The sequence below is a fragment of the Terrapene carolina genome, unplaced genomic scaffold (assembly GCF_002925995.2).
Source record: "Terrapene carolina triunguis isolate 2854851 unplaced genomic scaffold, T_m_triunguis-2.0 Scaffold136, whole genome shotgun sequence".
NCBI lineage: Eukaryota > Metazoa > Chordata > Testudines > Emydidae > Terrapene > Terrapene triunguis.
In genome coordinates, this window is record NW_020664487.1 from 4,006,546 (window position 1) to 4,030,458 (window position 23,913).

The 23,913-nt window shown below is 41.2% G+C and overlaps 1 protein-coding gene across 5 annotated transcripts in view; it reads left to right on the top strand.

Annotated features, from left to right (window-relative positions):
• The first annotated feature begins 5,219 nt into the window (after positions 1-5,219).
• Positions 5,220-23,913, top strand: part of RUFY3 (RUN and FYVE domain containing 3) — a 72,429-nt gene continuing 53,735 nt past the window's right edge. For 3 of the 5 annotated variants that reach the window (XM_024215879.3, XM_024215881.3, XM_024215882.3), the window contains exon 1: positions 5,220-5,540. In XM_024215879.3, the coding sequence (XP_024071647.3) occupies positions 5,303-5,540 (238 nt within the window). In that variant the 5' untranslated portion in view covers positions 5,220-5,302. Of the gene's footprint in view, positions 5,541-16,287; positions 16,828-23,913 lie in introns of those variants that run through there. The other 2 variants (XM_024215883.3, XM_024215880.3) reach the window with 2 other exon arrangements.

Here is a 23,913-nt window from a genome sequence, read left to right on the forward strand (position 1 = left end):
GGGTCCCTAATCCATGAACTATTGGAACTCATTTACCAAACTTTTCTTAAACATTACATGAATATATTGTCTCATACAATAGAATTAGAATTTATAATCCCTATTCCATGATGAGATATCTTTGAGCTATAATGTATCTTAATTAAAACTATGTTTAGATAGGTTTTTTCCTCAAAAAACATTTTATCAAAAAAATCCGCTTTAAATAAAAAAATTGATTTTTATCCACCCTGTTACCATTCATATCCTTAAAGGTGTAGAACATACACAGCTAACAAATTAATGTGCAAAATCTGAGGGCAAACAAAGTATGCAGAATGCTTTGTGATAATGTATAAAATTGATGGGCCTTTGACAACAAGCAGATTTATGGAAACTGATAATAATGCATTTCTCCCTTTTTCAATATCAAAAATGTCCTTGCCTCTAGAAACTGTAGACTTATAACTTAAGCCAACATTAATTTAGCATACTGACTTTAGCTTGTACCTTTAGTCTTTTAGGAAACATTATACCACAGTCCAGACAGTAGATGGTGCACATAATCTTGTAGACTTGAAAGTAGTGCCAACCTGTTCAACCTGAAAAGGAAATCTCTTGGGATCTTATTTACAGTTTGCTAATTCAGAGCCTAGACAGTATTCATTTTTGAAAGATTAAATAAATTTTTAATAGGGGCTTTTAAATATATTGAATAAGCAAGGGCTACTGAACACTACAAGGCAAGTAATGTAATTATGTCTCTAAGTGGAACTAAAAGACACTTCTAGCAGGCTACTGATAACACTGATGGTAAATGATTTTAAAGACCTCAAGAGAGGATGTGTGTGTGAAGGGTTCGGTCACAGGGACCCCCTTGGGACTGTCACCTGATGTGCTAAAATTACCTCTGACTCAGGAAGGAAGCTTGGGAAGAAATTAGGGAAATGCTTTATAGTGACAAAGAGAGGCAATGGGTTTATGGATAATGTTTTCCTTATTCTAACGAAGTTCCTTGTTCACAGAAAAAACTGACATGTAAATTACCATTGTTACATGAGGTTATACCTCTGCCACAAAGTACTTCTGCTTAGTGATTGGCACGATGCACTGATTAGGAAGGATTTGGAGAGGCAGAGAAAAGATTGATCAAATGGCCATGCTAGAGCTATGAAACATAGCATGGAACTTCTGTAAACTTTTGCAAAGCCCTTGCCTTACTGTCTATTCACCTCCTGTTCAGCAAACAAGATTTTTGGTGAGGGGATTCCTGGGGGGGCTTTAATATGTCTTCCCATCCAGCTGTAATTTCTATGAGTAAGCTGGACCAGACCATTTGCAGGTTCTCCTCATCCTTTATGTTCAGGAGTTACACACTTGAAGCTGCATGACTCACCAGAATTTTTCTTTTTAACATTTTTACAAAAATATATATTTGAAAAACACTAAGAAGACCTGTAGATATCACCTTCTAGCAAGAGGGACAGGACACCAAAGATTCTGGTAACTTCAGACACAAAGGAGACCAGCACCTATTGTGGTTGGCTTTATTTTTGTATATGTGACCTTGGCTACTGAGCATACGTTCCCCATTGCTGAGACAAAGCGAGCAAGAGAAATATACAGACAGGTCTACCTGTCTGCTATAGAATTAAATCTTCTTGTAAACATCCACACCCCTCACTCACAACAACCAGTCTATTCGCCTGGTAATTATTCTATAGTCATCCAGACAGCATCAGCTTTTGGATGTGTGAACAGACAATACAATGGAGGGTAGAAACCCAACAGACCATTCTAAATCAAAAGTGTAGGGAAGTAAAAGTAAACCTGCAGCTGCCTAAAACGACACAAGTGCATTGCATCTTCTCTACTTTCTATGGAACTTCTAGTAGAAACAAAATATCAATTACACTGCTTTACTCTTCCTATCACTGACAAAACCCAATGAAAACTCTACCATACTGGGGTAGCAAATAATTAGTGGCAGAACTAGAAAAAAATTAGTTTTCAGGAATGAGTTGTCTTGAGGTTGCCACTTTTGCAATTTTATCCTGTGAGAGAAAATAATATTACATTGCAATATGACATGATGTTGCAACATGATGCAAAGAAAGATTGTAGACAGGATATTTTTCAGAACCTGTGAATTAGTCTGGCAAGATTCAAGAAAAATGAATTAAGTTGGTGAAAAGTGGGAATCCTAAAATCAACACCAAAATTTATTCCACCTCTGAAAATCTTAATACAAACTCTTCATGCCCATCTTTTACAGCTACAATTTTCTGATTAATATGTGAGCTAGTTATTTGTCTTAAATAACATAACTTTGCACTTCTATCCAAGGATCTGAAAATACCAAATAAAGAAAGCTTCACTACACTCCTGTAACGGAGGAGTATATATAAATATTCCCATTTTGCAGCTAGGAAATTGAAGCACAAAGTAGCTTTGACTTTCTTATAGTTGCATAAAGATGTCTATGACCCAAATAGAATGTAGATCTTCCCATATAAGGTCTGATACAACAAGGTGCTGAGTGTCTTCAGCTCCCATGGAAGTCATTAGGAGTGGATGATACGCAGCACCTTGCAGGATTGAGCACTTAATCACAAGATTATCCTTTCCTTCTTATATATGTTAACCTTTGTCGTGGGAAGACACACTAGGGTACTTTTAAATTGCTGTTCAGCCAGCAAGCAGTGTGTGTTGGGTGATGTCCTTTTAACAGGAAAAAGGAAAGGGAAGTTGGTATTCGCTTTTTTGTCAGGTGTTGGTACTGATTAAAATTTGGGCACTGGAGAGAGAAGAAAGGAGGCACTGCAGAAAATCCTTTCTTGAGGAGAGAAGCATTTAACCTCTGCTTCAGCTTCTCCATTTGCAAAATGGTGGTGATAAATTCTTCCCTACTTCAGAGGGGAAAACTGAAGATTTACTAATATTTGTAAAGCCCTTTGAAATCAACAGGTGCAGGAGGAAAGGTTATTTATTATTATCAACAGGTGCAGGGGCAAAGGAAAGGTTATTTATTATTATTATTCCAAATAAAAGCTAGAGTTGATTGTTTGTTGCAGGCTACATAAATAGTATTTTGTTCTTAAAGTAGATTTATGTAAGTTGTACAGAAAATCTGTTGTGCAGAATAGAGCCTAGATTGCCTCTCACCGGCAAGTCCCTTTTGTATTTGTTCTTGTGGAAAGGTATGATATGTGTCTTCTGTAAACATGCAGCATCTGAATCAGCTGTATAGACTAACCTATGAGGTTCAATTACTTTAGTCAGATGGCACAGTGTGTAAGCCATTGCAAAATTTTGCACGCCAACTTCCATAAATCTACTTTAAGAACAAAATACTATTTATGTAGCCTGCAACAAACTTCTGAAATGCTGTAGAATAAAAGTTTTGTTTGGTGTGGATGTTTTGAAAAATAGAAAATACATCTTGTTAGATTATATTGGAAGCTTCTCCTTCATAAACAATCCATAATTGTGACCTACAGCTGTAGGTCATCTTTTGGAATTGCATGTTTGTATTACTCTATTTCTGTTCTCATCTTATTTATACTAGGTCCTGTTTGTCTAGTTAATTAAAAGTGTAAACAATCAACTCTAGCTTTTATTTGGAATAGAGACATTGGAAATTCAAATAACTTAGGCAGACGTTAAACCTGCCATGTCACCGAAGTTTTGAAAGTAATTCCTAATATTTATGTAGTCTGATAGATGATATTTACAAAGGTAAAAACTTGGTCAACAATACCTCTTGCTATTAGTCTTTAAGAGAAACCAGTACTGGTAAATAATGTATGAGAGAAAATAACCTGAGGCCTAAATCTGCACAGTTTACCCATTCCTCACAAAGGAGGAAAACTCCTCATGTGACAACCTGCACAAATACACCTCTACTCTGATATAACGTTGTCCTTGGGAGCCAAAAAATCTTACCGCGTTATAGGTGAAACCGCGTTATATCGAACTTGCTTTGATCCGCCGTAGCGCGCAGCCCCGCCCAGAGCGCTGCTTTACCGCGTTATATCCGAATTCATGTTGTATCGGGCCACGTTATATTGGGGTAGAGGTGTAATATAGTCCAGTCCCCTGGTTTGAAAATAGAGGCAGTGCTAAAGTTGTCATGTTTATAGTTCTTCTGTTGTAATTTGAATGTTTGATACTGTTTTAGGAAGGAAATTAGTATTTATAATGTGCTTGGAAAACAAAGTGCTATATATGTGCATTATATATAAGTATTATTCAATATTGTGTATCTGCCAAGAAAAATGGAGAAGCAAAGACAAAATAGCTATCAGACATGGTGTCATATACTACAGTGATGAGGGCCATGTAAGCACATTAATATATTGACAGAGAGAGAAAGAGGTACAGCAAACTTTTGTACAGTCATTTTACAAATGTACATATTTAGGAGGAAAATAGCACCTGATACATTCTGCTCTAGTAAACTAAATCAAAATAACTATGCTGGAAATCATATTTGAAAGATGAATGGAGAGCTTCTAACTATAAAATAAGATCTATGTATACTTGTTAATTAATACTACTTAGTGTGTGCAGGACAACTCTGTTTAATAAAGCAACTTGGACAAATTGCCCTCTCCCCCCCCAAAAAAAACCCCCCAAACCCCAGACTTCCAGCATTAAATCACACAATGAAGAAGTTAAAGGACAGAAGAGGGGAAAATACAGGCCAGGGAGCAATCTGGATCTTGGCAGCACCAAGGGGTGAGGGAGAGAACTGGACACTAATGAGTGAGCGACTAAGTGTGCAGAGGTGTCAGTGGGGCTGGGAGCCCCCCAGGAGAGACTTTCTAACACTCTCCCACCGTGTGTGGGGGTTCAGACACCTTCAGTGGCTGAATGTGCTGGGGAGATGGGAAGGTGAACCCCCCTTAGAGTTGTACGGTGTGTGTGTGGGGGGGTGGTTAATAGTTAACAGCCTGAGGCGCTGGGGTGGTTGTGGGGACGGCAGTGTGGGTGAGGGGCCGACCCCTGGGGAGTGGGGTGCATAGAGGAGACGGTGGGGGGGCTGTTAAGGTTGAAGTAACCCCTGCGGGGGGGGTGTAAGGGAGCGTGGCAAGGGGCAGAGGGGCGGTGCTGGGGTCTAACCCCCGGGGATGGGGGGGGAGTGTGGGTGAGCTGAGCTGGGGGTGGGTCCCTGGGGCCGGGCCGGAGAGCTGCGGGCGGGGCCGGCCGTTCCGGGGAGGGGCCGGTGTCCATGGCGGAGGCGGACTCGCGGCAGCCGCTGCGCCCCCAGCGCGGCGGGGAAAGTTGCCCGGACGGAGCCGGCGCGGCGCGGCCCCCCACCATGGAGCAGCGGGGTGGGCGCAGCCCCTCGGCCGGGGCGCTGGAGGCCGCGGACGGGGACGCGGCGGCGGAGGAGGCGCCCCCCGAGTCTCCCCCCTATTTCCTGCTCTATCCGGGCCACCGAGGCGCCGGGCTGCCGCCGCAGAGCGTGTGGAGCCCCCCCGGCGGCGCCGCCGCCCTGCCCGTGCTGCTGCTGAGCTCCCCGGGGCCCGCGTCGGGACAGGACAGAGCCGGGCCCCGTGAGTAGCCGCCCCCCGCCCAGCGCCGCCTCCTCCCCTCGCAGCCTCACACCGCACCCGGGGGCCTCGAACCGCACCCCGGTCTGCCCGGCGCCCTGCCCTTCCCTTCCCCAGCATTGCGCCCCTCTACTGCCTCGGAGCCGCCTCCCCCCAATTCAGCAGCTCCAGCTTCCCTCATCCCTTCTCACCCCCCACCCCAATTCTCGTCCCCAGCTTCGCTCCTCCTCAGACACCCCCTGGACTTGAACTTGGGTCTTGAGGGTGGTTGCAGCTGCAGCGCCTTCCTTCCCCCTTCTTCCCTTAGGCTGACTGGCTCTCTTTCAACAAGGGGGTCTCCCAAACAGCATCCCCTGGGCCTGTGATAAACCCCTGGGGCATGGGGATGTAAGTGTCAGAGAGAGAGATAAGAGGCAAGGGGGGTTGGGGAGGGTTCCCGCTTAAATGGAAAACTAGTTTCATTGCCAAGGAAGGAGGTAACACAACTGGCCGAGGTAACTTCTGTTAAGCTGCGCTCTGGTGGAAATGTTTGTACTTTGTTTCTGAAAAATATATTGACTAGATCTATAATATAGCATGGTGGGCTGACTACAGTACTTTGTAATTAGAAGAGGAGATAGCTGCACTTCTGTAAATTATTTTTGATTTATCACTTTGATTCATTCCATTCAAATTTGTGTGAACCCTAGGGATCCGTCGTTTCTGGGAGGGAAGAGTTAGCAGTATCCAGAGAGTAATGACTCCATTGGATATGGGGAAATCACACCAAAACTCCTTTGAATTTGGTGGCAGAATCTTCAGAAGAGGGGGGTGTATAGCGCTCCCTCCATCATATCACTGTCATCACCCCAACAGGAGAGTGAAGTGTATGTATCTCAGCTGAAGGCGGGAGACAGGTGGGGCCTCGAAAGTTGTGGAAGATACATTGGAAGGAGATGCTTCGGTATGCGTGGCTGCGTGAAATGCTCATCCAGAAACTCAGCTACCACATTAAAAATAATCACAAGCCTCGCTCTCCACTTCACTCCACTCGACTCTGCTCATTTTGGGGAAGGAGCTCTCAGTCCTTTGAAGTTTAATTGGGTAGCTACACTGACATGCTTGGAGTAGAGGATGGGTATGGGTTTTCAGGGATAGGCTGGCTTTGACTGCCCACTTCCTGCCACTGTGTCCTAAAGCAAATTGGTATTATATAGGGTGTTTTTCTCCACTTGACAAGGTTTTGTAACTGTGTAGGGTTATTTTGCAGTCTGTGACAGGGGATAGGTTATTTGTGGTGTTTTAGCAAAGGCTGGTTATAGGATGGAAGTGTCTAACCTGCCCTATTGCAAGCATGCAGTGTTTACTAAGAGGAGTTTAGCATACTCCAAGGTTTTCTTGTTAATATGTAGCATTTTATATATTGCTTTTAATCTTCAAAGTGTCCTGCAAACGCTAATTTTTACAACATCCTTTTGAGTGGGTCTCTATTGCGCAAATGGGGAAACTGAGGCAGAGAGCTTAATGGGTTTGCCCAAGCCTGAGGGAGTCAAAGCCAGTATAAGAACTCAAGAGTACCCTCCTCTCTTCCTAGGTGTTGCTCTGCAACAGCTGTTGGTAATACAGAAGTCTTTGGAAGAAGCCTAGTAAAAAAACCAAACACATTTTTTATATATATGGTGCACTGTGCTTCTCTACCTGCACGGTGATAGCTGCTTATGTGATAACCTGTGTCAAGAGTTGGATTCCTGCTCACTGACTGAGACACTGATGTGACATAGTGGGAAGTAAAGCAAAGAGGAAATATAAATTGTTCCCATGGTGCTGCTTGTCTGCTTCTCCTGGGTCAAACTTGCATGCAGGTCAGCATTCTTCATCCTCGCTCTCATTCTCACTTTCTGCATCACAGGCAGTAGCAACACTTGCTCATTCACTGTCTGGGCAGTAGCAGCAAACTTTTCTGCCAAGTCTCACTTCTTTGGAATTAACAATAAACCAGTGTTTACATTTTTTTTCTGGAGGGATTTGCTTTACGTTTCAGTTCGGGGACTAGCCTTACTTACCTGCAGACTCTGTGGCCTGAGAGGCTTCGCAACTTCTTAAGGTATCCCTGAGTAGTTATAATTACTATTATTATTGTAGTAGTACAGTGCTCTGTGAGGTGGGTGTGTTTATTGATGGGGTGGTCTATAAAGATGTTGCTGAAATGCCCTGAGTGGTGGGTCTGGCTTTCATAAAACGATTCACACGTGCTTTCTTATCTCTCTCGCGTGAAATAAAAGTTTTGTTTGTCCTCTCCTGAGCTGGGAAAGGATTTGTGCCAAAACATTCCAAACATAAAAATCCCAAAGTCAACATTCAGGTTCTCCAGCCAGGTTTTCCCCCCCAGTGTGCTGTGCCAGCGTAGGAAGCTTAACTGCCCCAGCCGGTTCAGGAGGCCAGTAGTTTGCAGTGTTTGATTTACACCCTCCCCAAATTTAGATGAGCTGTTTTTATCTGGTCCTGATTAGCCCAGTCTCTGCTTTCCTCATCAAGCCTCACCTACGCTTTCAGGATTAAACCAGGGCAATTAGTCCCTGTCTCTTTCCACCATTTGTTGTTAAGACCACCCAGTTGATTCCCAGGTGTCAGGACCCTCTGGTGCTCATTTGTTTCCAGAAAGGAACTCAAACAGAGAGAGGCTTCAGCATAAATATATATAAAGCAGAGGGAGGAAAGAAAAGAAAAAGATGATCTTTCATAAGCTATTCATATCAAAATCATACCACATGCAACATAAGTTTTACAGACTACAGAAATCTCCCCTAACATATATACCCCACAAGGCAGCAGGCCATTCTATCCCAGAAGACCTCGGTGTTGATAATAGGGGAGTCCATATGTGGTGAGCTCCAGCCTTGTTTCACTGAGACTTTTTAAATATCTCTTATTCATATTATCATGGCTTGAGGCAGCCCCTGCAACAGACAATATTTTTATGCCTTATGATCCTACACCACCAGAATTGAAATTTTTGCTTGTGTGGGGGGTTCTCCTGGGTTCCCTAACCTTTGCTATCACCATCATTTAAAAAAATTAGGTAAACTAAGGAGTAGTAAGATTACTTCCGTATTTTGCATTTACAGTGCTTTTCAGTCAAGAATCTAAAACCACTCTGTAAATCTTAATCCCTCCAGCACAGCAGTAAAGGGAGAGAAGAGATTTAAGTACAGCTAATGGGAAGGGTATTTCCTGGCAGTTAATGATTATGGGAGTTGAGGGATTGAGGTGTATAAAGGGCCCTTTTCCCAGCAATTAATGATCAGCTAGGTTATGCCTGACATGGAGGTAATGATTGTTATAAACAAGAAAATAAGTACGTTCTGCTGAAATGTAGTTTGTCATGGATATGGCATTCTGTGTACATTATAAGGCTGTTACTCGTAAATGACCAGTACACAAATCATCAGAAAAACTGTACATTTAATTCTTGGTGTTCATATTATATTTAACTGTGTTCTTTCATATAGGAGTCTGTTGGTGGGAGGAAATGGTTTTTACTTTATAGTGAGATGTGTACTAATGAAGGGGGAACTTTATACTGGTCTACAGTCGAGCTGGAAATTGAGATAGCCAGTAGCTTTGTAAATTGCATGAGGGAATGCTGTAATACAGTGGTTTTCAACCTGTGGTCCACGTACCCCCGAAGGTCTGCAGACTATGTCTAAGGGGTGCACGAAAGGTTGTCATTATGATAGAACAGTGGTTTTCAAACTATGTCAAATTTCCAAAGGGGTCTGCACCTCCATTTGAAATTTTTAGGGGTCTGCAAATGAAAAAAGGTTGAAAGTGTATTTTAGCAACTGAAGAAAGTGAATTATATACATTGAGACGAAGGGTACTTCTACATTTGAGCTGAGAATTGAGTCGCAGCTGAAGTCGACATGCCTATGCTACTCGAGCTAGTGCCATGGGCAGTGGGTGAGCCCCCTACTTTGGGGAGGCTAGCCCACTGGCTGCACTCCCTTCTGCCTGAGGCCCTGCCCCCCCAAGCCCCGAACACACACACCCCATAACAGGAGGAGCCCTAAGGGCCCCCGCCCTGCGACTGGAGGAGCCCCAGCCTACCCACCCCAGCCACACCTGGCCATTCCCGAGCGCCAGTCCGGTCCCAGCCACATGGTTGAGCCACCACCACACGCCCCAGCCATGCTGGGCTGGGCCGAGTCGTCGACCATGCCGGGTGGCATCGCCGAGCCCCAAGTCGAGGTGAGCCACCGGACCCCCACCTCCCCACCTGGCCAGCCCCAGCACATGGCTGAGCCGCCTCACTCCCCTGCCAGACCGTCCCACCCACTGCTGGCTCATCGCATTCCCTCCTCACTCCCCCACTCCCGAGGAGGAGGGACACAGCGAGCTGTGGCAGGCAGGCAGCAGCAGACGGTGGGGGCCTCAGGAAAGGGGCAGGGCCACCACGGCCCAGGTGTTAGCCTTCCCTGGCCTATATACCTGCCACCCATGGCTAGAGCCTAAAAATAGCTGCGTGTCCGTGAAAGCACAGATGACCGCTTGGGCTAGCTGTTCCGAGTACAACCCTGCCTGACCCCTGGGTACGTGCTTGGGTGGCTAGCCGGAGCCACCGTGGGCACACTGCTATTTTTAGGTGCTAGTCTGAGAACCATCTACACAAACTGGGAATCAACTCCCTGCTCAAATGTAGGTGGCCCTGAGTACGAATGGAAAACTTGAGGAGACGGGGGAAAGAGAGGCTTGTAAACTGTAAAGCAACTGAAGTCTAGAGTTGAAAATTCTGAAAATATGAAGTATGTTCATGATTCGTAAATAACTATAGTCTTAGTCGCTATTTGCTATAGTTTGACACTGTAGTTATCTAACCATCTTGTACACAATATACACTATGCTGCTACTTTTACAAATAAACTAAACTGAAGCGTGGGCTATCTAGGCTCATTAATTTTAGCATAATGTTAGTAATACCAGAGCTGCAGGTCTGAACTCCATGCTTGCCATGTGCTGATAACATATTGGGCCCATGGTGACAGGTGTGCTCAAAATAGCATGAAGATATGCAGAGATGCTGAAGAACAGACACCAAGAATTTATCATACAGTATAACAGTTTTATTTTGTGTAGTGACTACTTCTTCTCATGTCCTTGACACAAACTAGATGTTTTTCCAGCACCGTGTACAAGCGATGGCTCTTTCCATTGTGATTTACACATATTGTATCCCAGACCACATTACTGTTGAATTAAAAAAAAAAAAAAAGTAGCAGAGGGAGAGAGAAACAGTAAGGGCAAAGAAAGGCAAGATACTTATATCTTCAGCTGAAACATGAACTGAGATGAAGAGTTAAGACAGAGAGATCATGAAAGCTGTTCATGCCAACAGGAGCTGCTCTTGGATGAATGCTAGTCAGACTCTTCCTCCAAGAGGCAAAGATGCAGCCAGTGCTAGACAAGCAGAGAGAACAGGTAGGAGAATAAAATGTGTTTAGGCAAGGTAAGCTGCAGTAAATCCATAGAAGGTTTTTAAAACAAAAACTAAGAGCCTGATTGAGCTGCCTTTACTCTGCAGAATTCCTGTTGGCTTCCAGTGGGAGGCCATCTGATCATGATGGCTCTGGTAGCTTCTTCCTTCCCCTTTTTCAGTTGTACTTTTAGTAACATAGGTATTCTAAATTCTGAAACACCTTTGTTGCACAAAGAAAAAAGTCTATCACTGTATTCATGGAAATAATGGATTCCATCTTTTTCCTTGAGCCTAAAAAATTCTCCACTCCTGCCCTTTTATATTTTTAACCTGCTGGACTCAAATTGCAGGAGACGTACTGCACGTGTGCCTCCTATGTGGAAAGTGAAAATCCTGGCTGCCTGTCTTACTGCAGCAAAGAAATGAAGGGTTGGATCCTGCCTATGCCCACATTCAGGGTGGGGACTGATTATCCTATAGCATGTCACCTATAGAGCGGGTTGGCTGGTGAATATTTTATGCAGAAAAGATACACTCCCCAAAACGATGTGTGTGGAAGATATATTAACTCTTGAACTGGGGGGGGGGGGCATGCTGCCATTGTCATTGAGGTACAACATTGAAAGCAGGAGCAGAGATATCAGGGAAATCATGCAAAGGGTGATTTTTTGCCACCTGCCTTTCTATATCCCGCTAAGTTAAAAGGTGAAGGAAAAGATATTGGACACCAGGAACAGAATATCAAGGTTGTAGTTCCATCTGCAAGTGGCATAGCTGGGGAATGGGGAAAACTGATTTTTATCAGGATTTATTTAATTTGGAAACATAGGAGCTGCCCTTTTGGATCAGACTGATGTCCTGTCTAGTCTTATAGCCTGTGTGTGGCCATATAAATTCATCAGAGGGGGACACAAGAAACCCTATGGTGAAAAGTATGGAGTAACTTGTCTGTAGGGGAAACTTCTTCCTGATTCCTGGCAGGTAGTGGTTGGCTTTCTAACGCCATGAAACTTGTAGACGTATATGCGTCACAATTTTATCCTGTTGTTTGCAGTGTTGCCTGGATCTTCTTTCGGAGTGGTTACAGTTAATTTAGAGCCCATTATTATGTATGTGAGTACTTTATCTTCATTGAATCTCATCTGTCAGTGTTGTACATTTACCTAGCATTGGTCGGTTGTTTTGTAATTCCTTAGTCTTCTCCCGTCTTGAATAACCAAAATAATGTTGTCATCCCAAAACTTTGCCATTTTATTCTAAACCCCTTTATGGCGAGTTGGTAGGCTCTGTATGGTTAAGGCCGTAACTCAGTTTTTATTGCAAGCCTAGTTTTTGGCTTCTGAACTAAAATGTCACACTAAGTATTGCCTTTAGAAGTAATATGTGAGGTCTGTGCGTAAATTAGAATTCATTCCTCTACATCTGAAGTGGACAATGGATTCCTGATTTGTCACTTTAAAAGTAGAGGTACTTACCGGAGTTCAAAAAGTTCTTCTTTTTGTCACTTTGTAATAAAAAAGAAAGGAGAGGAAAGAAAAATATTGGCCTGCCCTATTGGACTAATCTAGTTGATATTTAATGCGCAGGACCAAAGTTTAAAGTAAGTCCTATTATCTAAAGTTAACATTTTAAATAGTAATGGTAGAATGGATTGGCTTGCTTTCAGATGTTTGATTCATTTAATAAAATTGAACTTAATTTTTAAATTCTTGTCTTAAATTTTTTTTACAGAACTGTAGTGTTTGTCAGTTGCTTAAATCTTTGATCTGAAATTCCTAGCTTTCAAATATTTTTATAATACCAGAATTTTTGCAATACCTTTAACATATTATAGCTACTTCCAGCTTAACGAAGTGATACCCACTATTAGCCTCCTTCACCATTTAGTCCTATACTTTGTTTTCATAGAATCATAGACTTTAAGGTCAGAAGGGACCATTATGATCATCTAGTCTGACCTCCTGCACAACGCAGGCCACAGAATCTCACCCACCCACTCCTGTATCAAACCTATGTCTGAGCCATTTAAGTCCTCAAATCATGGTTTAAAGACTTCAAGGTGCAGAGAATCTTCTAGCAAGTGACCCATGCCCCATGCTGCAGAGGAAGGCGAAAACCCCCCAGGGCCTCTGCCAATCTGCCCTGGAGGAAAATTCCTTCTCGACCCCAAATATGGCGATCAGCTAAACCCTGAACATGTGGGCAAGACTCACCAGCTAGACACCCAGGAAAAAATTCTCTGTAGTAACTCAGATCCCATCCCATCACAGGCCATTGGGCATATTTACTGCTAATAGTCAAAGACCAATTAATTGCCAAAATTAGGCTATCCCATCATACCATCCCCTCCATAAACTTATCAAGCTTAATCTTGAAGCCAGATATGTCTTTTGCCCTCACTGCTCCCCTTGGAAGGCTGTTCCAGAACTTCCCTCCTCTGATGGTTAGAAACCTTTGTCTAATTTCAAGTCTAAACTTCCTGATGGCCAGTTTATATCCATTTGTTCTTGTGCCCACATTGGTACTGAACTTAAATAATTCCTCTCCCTTGACCAGTTTCTGAGCCATAATAAAGTTTTACCTCTTGCCCTGTGCTTGCTTTGTTTTTCATATCAAAGTGTTCATGGAAAAACAAAAAATATTTATCATTTTTTCCCTATTCTAATAGCTTTTGAGGCACGATGTTCATATACAGAAGCCATGTTTGCCCCTTTTGTATTGTGTGAACATGTTTGTTTTATAGCTCTGTTTTTAGTTGTTTCAAACAATTTTCCTGGTACTAAATTAAGGTTCTCTGGGCAGTGAATCCCAGGATGTCCACCCCTTAGTGCTCTTTTAAAGATAACTACAGTTTTTGCTCTTCAGGGTAGTAGCTGATTTTTCTCATATACTTTTGTTAGCAGCCATGCTGTTCATTCATGTTGAATGTTGTCGATATCAACTTACACTTAGAATATATTTGCAAAGAAAAGGTCTAAACGGTTTTTTTAAATAAAAGGTCAGGACGCAACCAGAACTTTCATGTATACCAATTCCAGAGAACGCTAAAAGAATTCAGAGTGGTAGCCGAGTTAGTCTGTATCAGACTAAAAGAATTCTCAGGGATTCAAAAACATGCATCAAATACCTTTAAAAATAACTCTGCCAACCTTTCAAATAAAATATTCAAAGGGTCCATTCTTTATTGAAGATGACTGGATAAAATAATTAGTTTCTAGGCCAGGTGTAGTTGAGATTATTTTTTAAAAAGGTAGGACAGCTTTACAAAGGTAAAATTGATTTTTTTTATTTTTTAAGTGGCATATGTTACAAGTGCCATTTAAGAACCACTATTGGTCAAAATTCAGGTTTTGTATTAAAAGAACCAACGAAGCAAAATTAGGTTTAACAAAAAAAAATTATATTGCTTATTTTGTGTGGTTTTGTTGTTCAAACATTCCGCTCTGGTATTTAAAGTATAAACATTGAAGTATTATGATATTGTATTTGAACCTGAAAACAAGACTGACTAAATAAAGAGACTGACCCGTCTAGTTTCACTGTCCAGGGTGGTGGTGGTGATAAAATCCAAACATTTAAAACTGGAGATATTTGCCGAGTTTTTATACTCTTTCATCAACATGGTAAACTACTGTTAGTGTTTTTAAAAAAGAGTTGCTTTCTCTCAGAAAGCTACCTATCATTTTTGCCATGTGCGCTGTGTGTATTATATCACAGTAACAATACACTAGAGAACTATTTATTTTACCTTAAAGGGGACTGCGTACATATTCTAACTAATCAGTTGTCACACTCCTGGTAAATATTGGTAAGCAACTTCTTTTCTTTGCCTGTTGTTAGAAATAACTGCTGTAAACTATTGCTGACTTCCCCCCCCAGTTCCATAAATACAGTGAAAACTAACTTGGTGCATCCGAAGAAGTGGGTTGTAGCCCACGAAAGCTTATGCTCTAATAAATTTGTTAGTCTCTAAGGTGCCACAAGTACTCCTGTTCTTTTAACTTGGTGACTGTTTTCTGTTCCCTTTTTTGAGACATACTTATTGGGGAACTGAATTTTGTAGTGAAATGTCATGTGTTTCTGCCGTTCAAACTACTAACATTTCTGTGCATTTAAACATTCAGGTGTTTCTGTTTAAATTTGATTTTGGGTAGGAGGGCAGTTTTCTATGTAATACTTTTTTATTCATGTAGTTTTAAATGTAAAATGCCTCTAGGTTGCCCTATTGTGTTGATGTGGGGGCAGTTCATTCATATGTAACACTACAGTCACGGAGGACTGGAATTAATATAAATCTTATTTAAAATTATTAAATACCACATGAGGTTATTGTCTGGTGTTTATATGTATGTATGTATGTTTATATATACACCTTAAGTGGTGGTTATGTCCTGTCATGTAGATTACCATGGTTAGGCAGTGACCTTGAGATCACTGATTTCTTGAGGTACCAGCTTGGGTAGAAGGTGTCAGGCACAGAGCAGACTGCAATTCCCACCTCACGGGAGGCATGTTAAGGTTAAGGGCACGAGGAGTCAAATTGCCTGAAAGGTACCAGGCAGGGTTACCAGTTTGTTCTTTAAAAAGTATCTTTCAATTTTTCCTTCATGTTCAGTGGCAACAGCTTTTATTTGGATTTACCCAAAGTTGCACCAGTTTTTAATGGAGAATTTTAATTTTTAGTTAGCAGTCTGGCCTTTATAATGTATAATACCACAAAAAAAGTGGAGGCTAAAATCTGGGTCAATGATGCACTGCAAACACTTAAAATTAGAAGGTTTGTTCAAATTTGTTTTACTATCTGAGAGGGTAAATCCATGTAATATTTGTTTAGTTGGGAAAGTTCAGTTTAAAAGGTAGTTTTTGAGAAACTTAAACTCACTGGAAGCTAGTTCTCAATCATAATTTGCACACCCAATTTGATTTATATAGAAGCACCCAGGCACGTGAAAGGAATACAAATCTCTCTTTGTAGTCATCAAATAGACACTCCACTCCTTTGTACTATGAGAGGGACTGATGAGAAATATGTGCATTATGTTATGCCTGATCGCAGATTGACTAGCGTAGTCTGAAAAGAGGCTGTGGATGGTGAGAGCAAGATCAGCCTAATTGCTCTCCCTGCATCAGCAGCATCTATAGAGCATCCTGGGAATTGCTTGCCCTACGATCTGAGCAGCTGGTCACATGAGTCTGAATTTTCAGTTCAGTTCATTAGTCAGCCATTTTGGTCAACACCCTGCTTGCTGCGCACAACCAGTCCTATTAGCACTCTGTGTCCTGGCTTCTCTGGGGGAGAAAGAGACTAGTAGTGATTCTAGCAATTCTATCTATTCCTATAGACTTATATTACTTTGGCTTTTCTTTTCTCAGTTTTGGTAACTAGCAAAGGAAGCTTTTTCTTTTATGCAGTGACCAGGTTTTCTGTGGTTGCTTAGGATTAATAGCATCTAGCACAGCTGAAGAAAAAGATAGTTGGGGAAGAGAAAGGAGGAGGAAACTGAAGAGGAGCATCATTTATACCTTGCTGTATATATGAAAAAGATTTTGCAGTTTGTGTGATTTGAGCATATTTGTTGCTACACAGCAAGGTATTTCTTATTATCTTCCTCAGAAGGTTTTTCCTTTTAGTTCTTTTTTGTTGTGCCAGCTGAGTCATCATGTCTGCCTTGACGCCTCAAAGCGATATGCCAACCCCCACTACAGACAAGATCACGCAGGCTGCCATGGAGACCATCTATCTTTGCAAATTCCGAGTGTCAATGGATGGAGAATGGCTCTGCCTGCGCGAGCTGGATGACATCTCACTTACCCCCGACCCAGAACCTACCCATGAAGGTATGGTCCAATTCTCTACCTTGGGAGCCCTGCAGCCATCTCATTGTTACAACTACAGAGTGTGTGGGGGGAGGGGCTTCACCATTCAAGGGCTTACATAATCTGGAAAACATGACCAAAATTGTATATGCCTTAGCCAAATTTTTTTTATATATAATATAAAATAAATTCTGACAAGATTCTGAAGTATCTTTTAAAATCAGACTTCTTTCTTGAGGGTCATTGTTGTGTTGGGTTTTGTTGTTGTTGTTTTATTTAGAAGCCCAAAGTTGCATTATAAGAGATGAGGTTCTGTATTGTCATATCTGCACATGAAAGAAAATAACCTGAGTATTTTTGTTAAAGATGCATTTTATCTTGATGTTCGTATTTAAACATTGGTTATTAAGAAATTTGCAGCTGTCTTGTAAACAGGCAGCATTCAAAAATGGAGCACATCAACATCATTCTGATTAATATGTGATATGAGGAGAATTTTGACAAGCCCCAAGGAATTGTGCAATTATATCTCATATCATGTGATGATACTGTCAGGAATCTTGTGCCATTATTTAAGATGGCTTTGAAGCCTGAAATATGGATACATAAAACACATTTCTGTCTTTAATTTTCTAAGGGAACTAATGATTATTTGTGATCGGGCTGTGATGAAAGCAATTTAATGTACAGGACAAGTACAGTGAAGTTGAGAAATAGAAAGAACCAACGTAAAGCTTTGCAAGAATACAAAACAAAACAAAACCCCCATACATTCTCTTCCAAAAAATAATGGTCAATAATGCATGGAAGCATTTTACTCTGTTTACTTGTGATCCAGTAGTCACTTAGTACTGAATCCTGCAAAGTGCTGAATTCCTATTGAAATGACTGACACCAATTGGCGTATACCTTTCAGTATTAGGCCCCTTATTCAGTAACTATCATGATGTAAATCCATGCCAAACCACTTGACATTGCCATTGTCAAATAGTAACATCATCTTATTTTGATATTTTGCTAGATGGGATTTCTTTTGTATGAATTGCTCTTGAAATTAAATAAGATTCTCCCTGGTTAAAAAATAATAGTTTAAACTTCACCTGTCAAACGATTTCAGGGATAGAAATCCATTAGCTCAGATTTATTCACAAAGACAAAGTAATTGAGACTGACACTAGCAAAAGGCTTCAAAATAAGAGACTGAAACTCCATCTTAAGTGTGTCCCATTGTGCTTAGGTGCTGCAGCACACACGTTTGAGATTCCTACAGTATCTGAAGTAATACAAACAATGGGAGATGTAAGGATGAACAGATGTACTTGACTTGGAATTTCCTTACTGTTGTTTCTCTGTATGTCAGCCTTAACCTTACTCTAATGTTCTTTGAATTTGTTTCATTTTTCTCTTACGGTATTTGCTTTTCATAGACCGTTCTTTGGAGTAGTGTGGGTTGGTGTGATAAAATATAGCTACCCTTTTGAGCTGTTACAGTACATTATCTTAATGCTGTTTTGGGAAACTTGGGGTATTTCTAATAGTGGAGATGGGAAAACAGGGGATTATTGTGGCTTTGGAAAACCTATTCAATCAGATCTTGATTCTGTAAACTATGGATTGTTTAGATCCAGGTCCCACTGCATGTAAACCCCAAAGTTAATGATGGAGTAGAATTTTACTTATTTCAGTTTTGGCCCTCTTCTGCTTAACAAATTTCATATTGACTCAATAGAACTATTCACAGAAGATGTTGAAAATATATCCTACTTCCCTAATATGATTGTGTACTAATTCAAACCATGTAAATACCTCTAAAGACAACTTTAAGCATTAATACTAAAAGAAAAATCATCTACCAAAGTAATTACTTTGCATGCACAGTAAGTAATCTAGTTTCTAGATCTAGTTGTTATGATAGCTATCTTTTAAATATCAGAAGCTATTAGAAAATATTGTGTGGAACATTCCACAGACACATTCGATTTTTAAAAATCCTTTTTGAGATATGAATTAATATATAATAAAACTGGCATTATATAGATATTTATTTCTCTATAATTTAAAAAGTCTAGTTTATTTGTTGGGGGATGGACACAAAGTGTCCGAGCTATCATGCCTTACTACAAATAAAGGTTGGTAGTAAATCCCACCCTGGTCCAGATACTTTAGGCTTGGCACCCTAGAACCAGGGATGGGCTTCTGGCCTGGCACCAGACTGCTTCCCTTCATTGGCTCCCTCTTATCTATTGCATCAAACATAAGCTACTTGTCTTCACTTACAAGGCCCTTCGCACCCTATCCCGACCCTGCCTATCATCTCTCCTTTACTACTGAAAGGTTGACCTCCGCCTCCCAAGGATGCCAGCCTCCCTCGCTCACTTGTTAAATATTCAAACAAGCACCTTTGTGGTTTTTCCATGCTGCCCCTCACACTTGGGAGAAGCTCCCCATAAACATCCACAAACTACCTCATTATCCTCTGTCAAGGCTAATCCCCACTCTGTCACTTTGAATACAGAAGGTGGGGGCCCGCAAGGATTCTAAAAATTATACTTGCCACTCCAGGCTTGTATTAAACTCCTAAGGTTACAGCTTTTCTCTGACCTTGGCTTGGTAAACGCTGCCACCACCTAAATGCAAAAATAACCTCTTGGACCCAGGAAGGAACATTTGGGAATTCCTCCCTGTGGGGTACCCTCAAGCCCTTTCAACCCTCCCCACCCCCACCCCCCTGGACGGGGAAGAGCTGAGAAAGGAAACAAAGGAAATTAGCTGTGCTACCAGCTAATCAAACAATATGCACAAACCTCTTAGGACACCAAAAATCCAATCCTGTTCTTAACAAAGGTAAATTTTATTAAAAACAAAAAGGAAAAAAATACAAGAACTTAGGCTTTTGCTAGATTTTAAAAGAGCAATTCCAAAAATTAAGCACCCAAACTAGCTTTCTTGGGAGCTCAGCTTAAAGGTTACAAGCAAACAAAAGCATCAGGGGTTAGCACAGAGGAGATCCACAAGCCAAAATAAGAGAGAAACCTGATTGTGTCTAACTAAACATTCCCTATCCAAATAATTTCTTCTAGGTATGGAAGATACTTTTTCATACCTGGTTCAAACCCTACACAGCATTTCTGGTTATAGCATTGATGCTCCATGTCCTGCAGCCCAGAGAACAACAGACAAAGGGAAAGTTTATTCCCATTTTTTTAAAAGTTCTAGCCTTCCCATTGGCTCTTGGTCAGGTGCCCACTTTTTTTTTTTTAACCTGGGGGACTTTTTAACCCTTTACAAGTAAAGCAAGTAGAGAACAGCTACCAAGAGGGATTTTACAGCTAGCTGGCTGGTTGGGTCCCCATTAAAGGGAGATACCCCCCACTTCATTTATCACATCCTCCTTCAAATCCCTCCTTTAAATTTTCCTTTGCTGTGATGGCAACAAATAACTTGACAATGGCTAGGTGGCTGGTGTGCTGAAACCACAGTGACCAATAGTGTCTCTGTTTCCTGTACCTGGACCCATTGGAATCATCTGTTGTCTCTTGTCTTCTACTTAGTCCCTGTCCCAAAGAGTTTAAAGTCTTTTTGTTCTGTTTCTACGGTGCCTAGCAGAATGCGGTCCTAGTCCATGACTGGGGCTCATAGGTACTCAGATAACATAAGTAGTAAGTTCCTCCCCCACATTTATGGTGTCCACATGTCACAGATGACAACAAACTAGTGGGAGTGGAAATAAGAAACAGGAAGGGGTGTTGTGCTTGCTTATAAAGAAAGAGAAGCTAGGGAACAAAAAGTATTAATTTTCAATTAAAGAGTTAAAAAAAGGACAATAAATGAAAGGAGGATGGAGAAGTAGAGAGAATGATGGACACCGTAAAAGGAAGACTCAATGAAGAGAGCTTTTTGTTTAGTCAGTTTTGATTTATTATTTATGTAGACTATACCATATATGTTATTGCCCTCATCTAACTTCCCGTGAGGCTCTGCTGCTGGACCACATTGAGAGTTGATCTTTTGTGGACAACTGCAAAGTGCAAAATAGTCATGAATTTTCATAAGGATAGCTGAAGATGAGTGCATCTGAGGTGGAGTGAAAGTTCTGTTGAGTTTCTCCCCTCTCCCTTGAAAGACATGGCTTCACTTTAGCCGGAGTTTCACATTAGGTTAATAATTTTAGTACTGATGGGATCAGTTTGTAATTGAGAGCATGAGCAGTATGCATCACAGCTGCCTTATATGAGACTTATTTGATATGAGGAAGAATTTATTGTATCAAATACACTACTTCCCTTATCTTTAAAACGCTATATTTAGAAAGCTGAATTATAGTGACTCAATTACATGGTAAAAGGGTACATCTTTCATGTTAATCTAATTTTTGGCAGTTTAACATCAAATTGGGTTGAATCTTTTTCTTGCTTTTGGCCAGGAGTTTTTAAAGTTTTTATTAATGCATTTTTATATGAAGAAGAATTTATATAGATACTTCAAAAATAAATGCTTTATTTAAACGTTGCCCATATATTATTACTCCATCAACATAGTGCACCATGTATTGAGCTATCTTTTTAAACTAAAAATTGTTTTTCTGTAGTTTCTTTACTGGTGTTCTTCCATCTTTTTAAATTCAAAATAAAACAGTATCTGTTACTTATTTTATCATTACAGACTCTTCAAATCCTTCCCAAGTAGCAGCATAAACATTTTTTTTGGGGGGGGGAGAAGTGACATACATTAAGACCTGAGTTACATGTTTGGGGCCTACCTATGTTAACATGCTTGTAGAGAGAAACAATTGTAAAACTCACTTTGACTTCAGCTTTCCTCCTGTAATGAGGAATGGGGCAATACGGAGGGAGGGGACAACCTATTTGGAGAGGAAGAGTGAGGATTAAATTGCATAGTGGATTATGACTTTGTAAGGCACTCTGATATTATGGTGATGAGTGCAGTCTAAACTCCTGGTTGAAACAATAGGAGGCAGCTTTTTGTATTCTTGAAAGAAAATGGGTTGCCTTTTTGCAAGATAAAAATGCCTTCTGAAGAATCTCTTAAAGAATATTTGCACTTACATGGCAATTCCCATCCAAGGACTGTGAAGATCTTTACAGATACTAATGTATCAAGCCTCCAACACCCTTGTAAAGTAGGGAGGTACCTTTATATCTATTGGAGACATGGGTGAATTGTGGGATAGAGGTTAAATGACTTGCCTAAGATCATGCAGGGAGTCATTGGTAAAGATAGGAATAGAACAGAAGACCAGTTGTACAATTACTTGCCCATAGTGGACTTCTATGAAGTGGGTTCTAGCCCACGAAAGCTTATGCCTAAATAAATGCCTTTGTCTCTAAGGTGCCACAAGTACTCCTCGTCCTTTTTGTTAGGACAAAAAGGGGGATTAGTGGATTATAGATTGGATTTATGGCTTATTACAACAATGTCTTTATTAAGACCATGATTTTTAGTGTTTAGCAAAGTTATGAATTTAAGCTCCCAGGCTCGTCTTTTGAAAATGTTGTGCATTTTGAGGATGAAGACTGATAGGTCAGATATAGAGTGATCACTTTGTGAAAAGTGTTCACCCACGGGTGATACTGTGTTTTTGTCTATCATAATTTTCCTGTGTGAGTTCATTAGAGAGTGTAATGATTGTCTGGTTTCATCCATATAGTTGTTGTTGGGGCATTTAGTGCACTGGCTGAAGTACACCACATGTTGTGATAGGCATGTTAGGACCCATGAATCTTGAAAGGTATGTTGTGGTGGACGTTGATTGTTCTAGCAGTGGATATACGTCTGCAGGTTTTGCATCTGTTGTTGTGGCAGAGTCGGATGCCACTTTCCACATGTAGTGTCTCCTGGTCTGTGGGGAGCTTGTTTCTGATGATGAGATTGGAGAGTTGTTGGAAGGCCAGAAGAGGGGGTTCAGGAAAGAATTATTTCAGGATGGGTTCCCCATCAAATGTGGGTTGTAGTTGTTTGATACCCCAAAAGGGTTCCAGTGTGGGGTGGTAGGTTATAACTAGGGCTGTGTGGTCAGAGGAGGTTTTATTTCTGTATTGAAGCAGATTCTCTCAGGATATTTGGGTTGCCTGTTCCATGATGCAGTCTACTACTCTGGAGCGTCCTTATTTGGTGAAGGCAGCGTTAAGGTGTGTATCCCAGACTTTGTCCTCGGACCTTATTGTGTGGTATCTGAGCGCCTGGCTGTAGATAACCAATTTCTTGGTGCGTTTGGGATGGTTCCTGGATCTATGAAGATAGGTGTGGTGATCCGTGGGTTTCTTGTATATAGTTGTTTGAAGGGTTCCATTGCTGAAGCTGATCGTATTGTCCAGGAAGTCGATGCTAGTGTGGGAGTGTTCCAGAGAGAGTTTAATGGACAGTGGTGGTGGTTGAAGTTGTAGTGGAAATCTATGAAGGAGTTTGTCATCTGTCTAGAGGATGAAAATAATATCAATGTATCTCAGGTTTATCACTGGTTTCATGGTGCATTTGTCCAGAAATTCTTCTGCTAAGTGGCCTGTGAAGAGGCTGGCATATTGAGGAGCCATCCTCATATCCGTGGCTGTTCCCATGGTTTGGACAAAATGTTTGTTGATTGTAAAATTGTTGTGGGTGAGGATGAAATGGATGAGTTTGATATTTGGGGTGAATATCTGAGGGTTGTTCATTGTCTTGTAAATATTGGAGTCAGGCAGCTATGCTATCATTGTGAATGATGTTAGAGTATAGGCAAGTGACATCCTTGATGGCAAGGATGGTGTTCTGAGGGAGGCTGTTAATGTTGCAGAGTTTATGGAGGAAGTCGGTTGTGTCCTGGAGTAAGCTGGCCCTTCGTGTGGTCTGTGGTTTGAGGATGGTTTCCATAAGTCCTGATAGTCCTTCAGGAAGAATGCTGTGGCCAGATATGAAGTGTCTGCCTGGGTTCCCTTGTTTTGTGTATCTTGGGAAGCACGTGGAAGGTCCCTGCGATGGGTTCATGGGGGATGAGTTTGTAGAGTTTCTCTTGGAAGCTCTACAAACTAGAATGTGAAGCAAGGAAGATGGTTTCAGAAGTCTCTGGAGAAAATGGTGCAATGGCTAGGAAAGGAAAAATGGTTCTTTCAG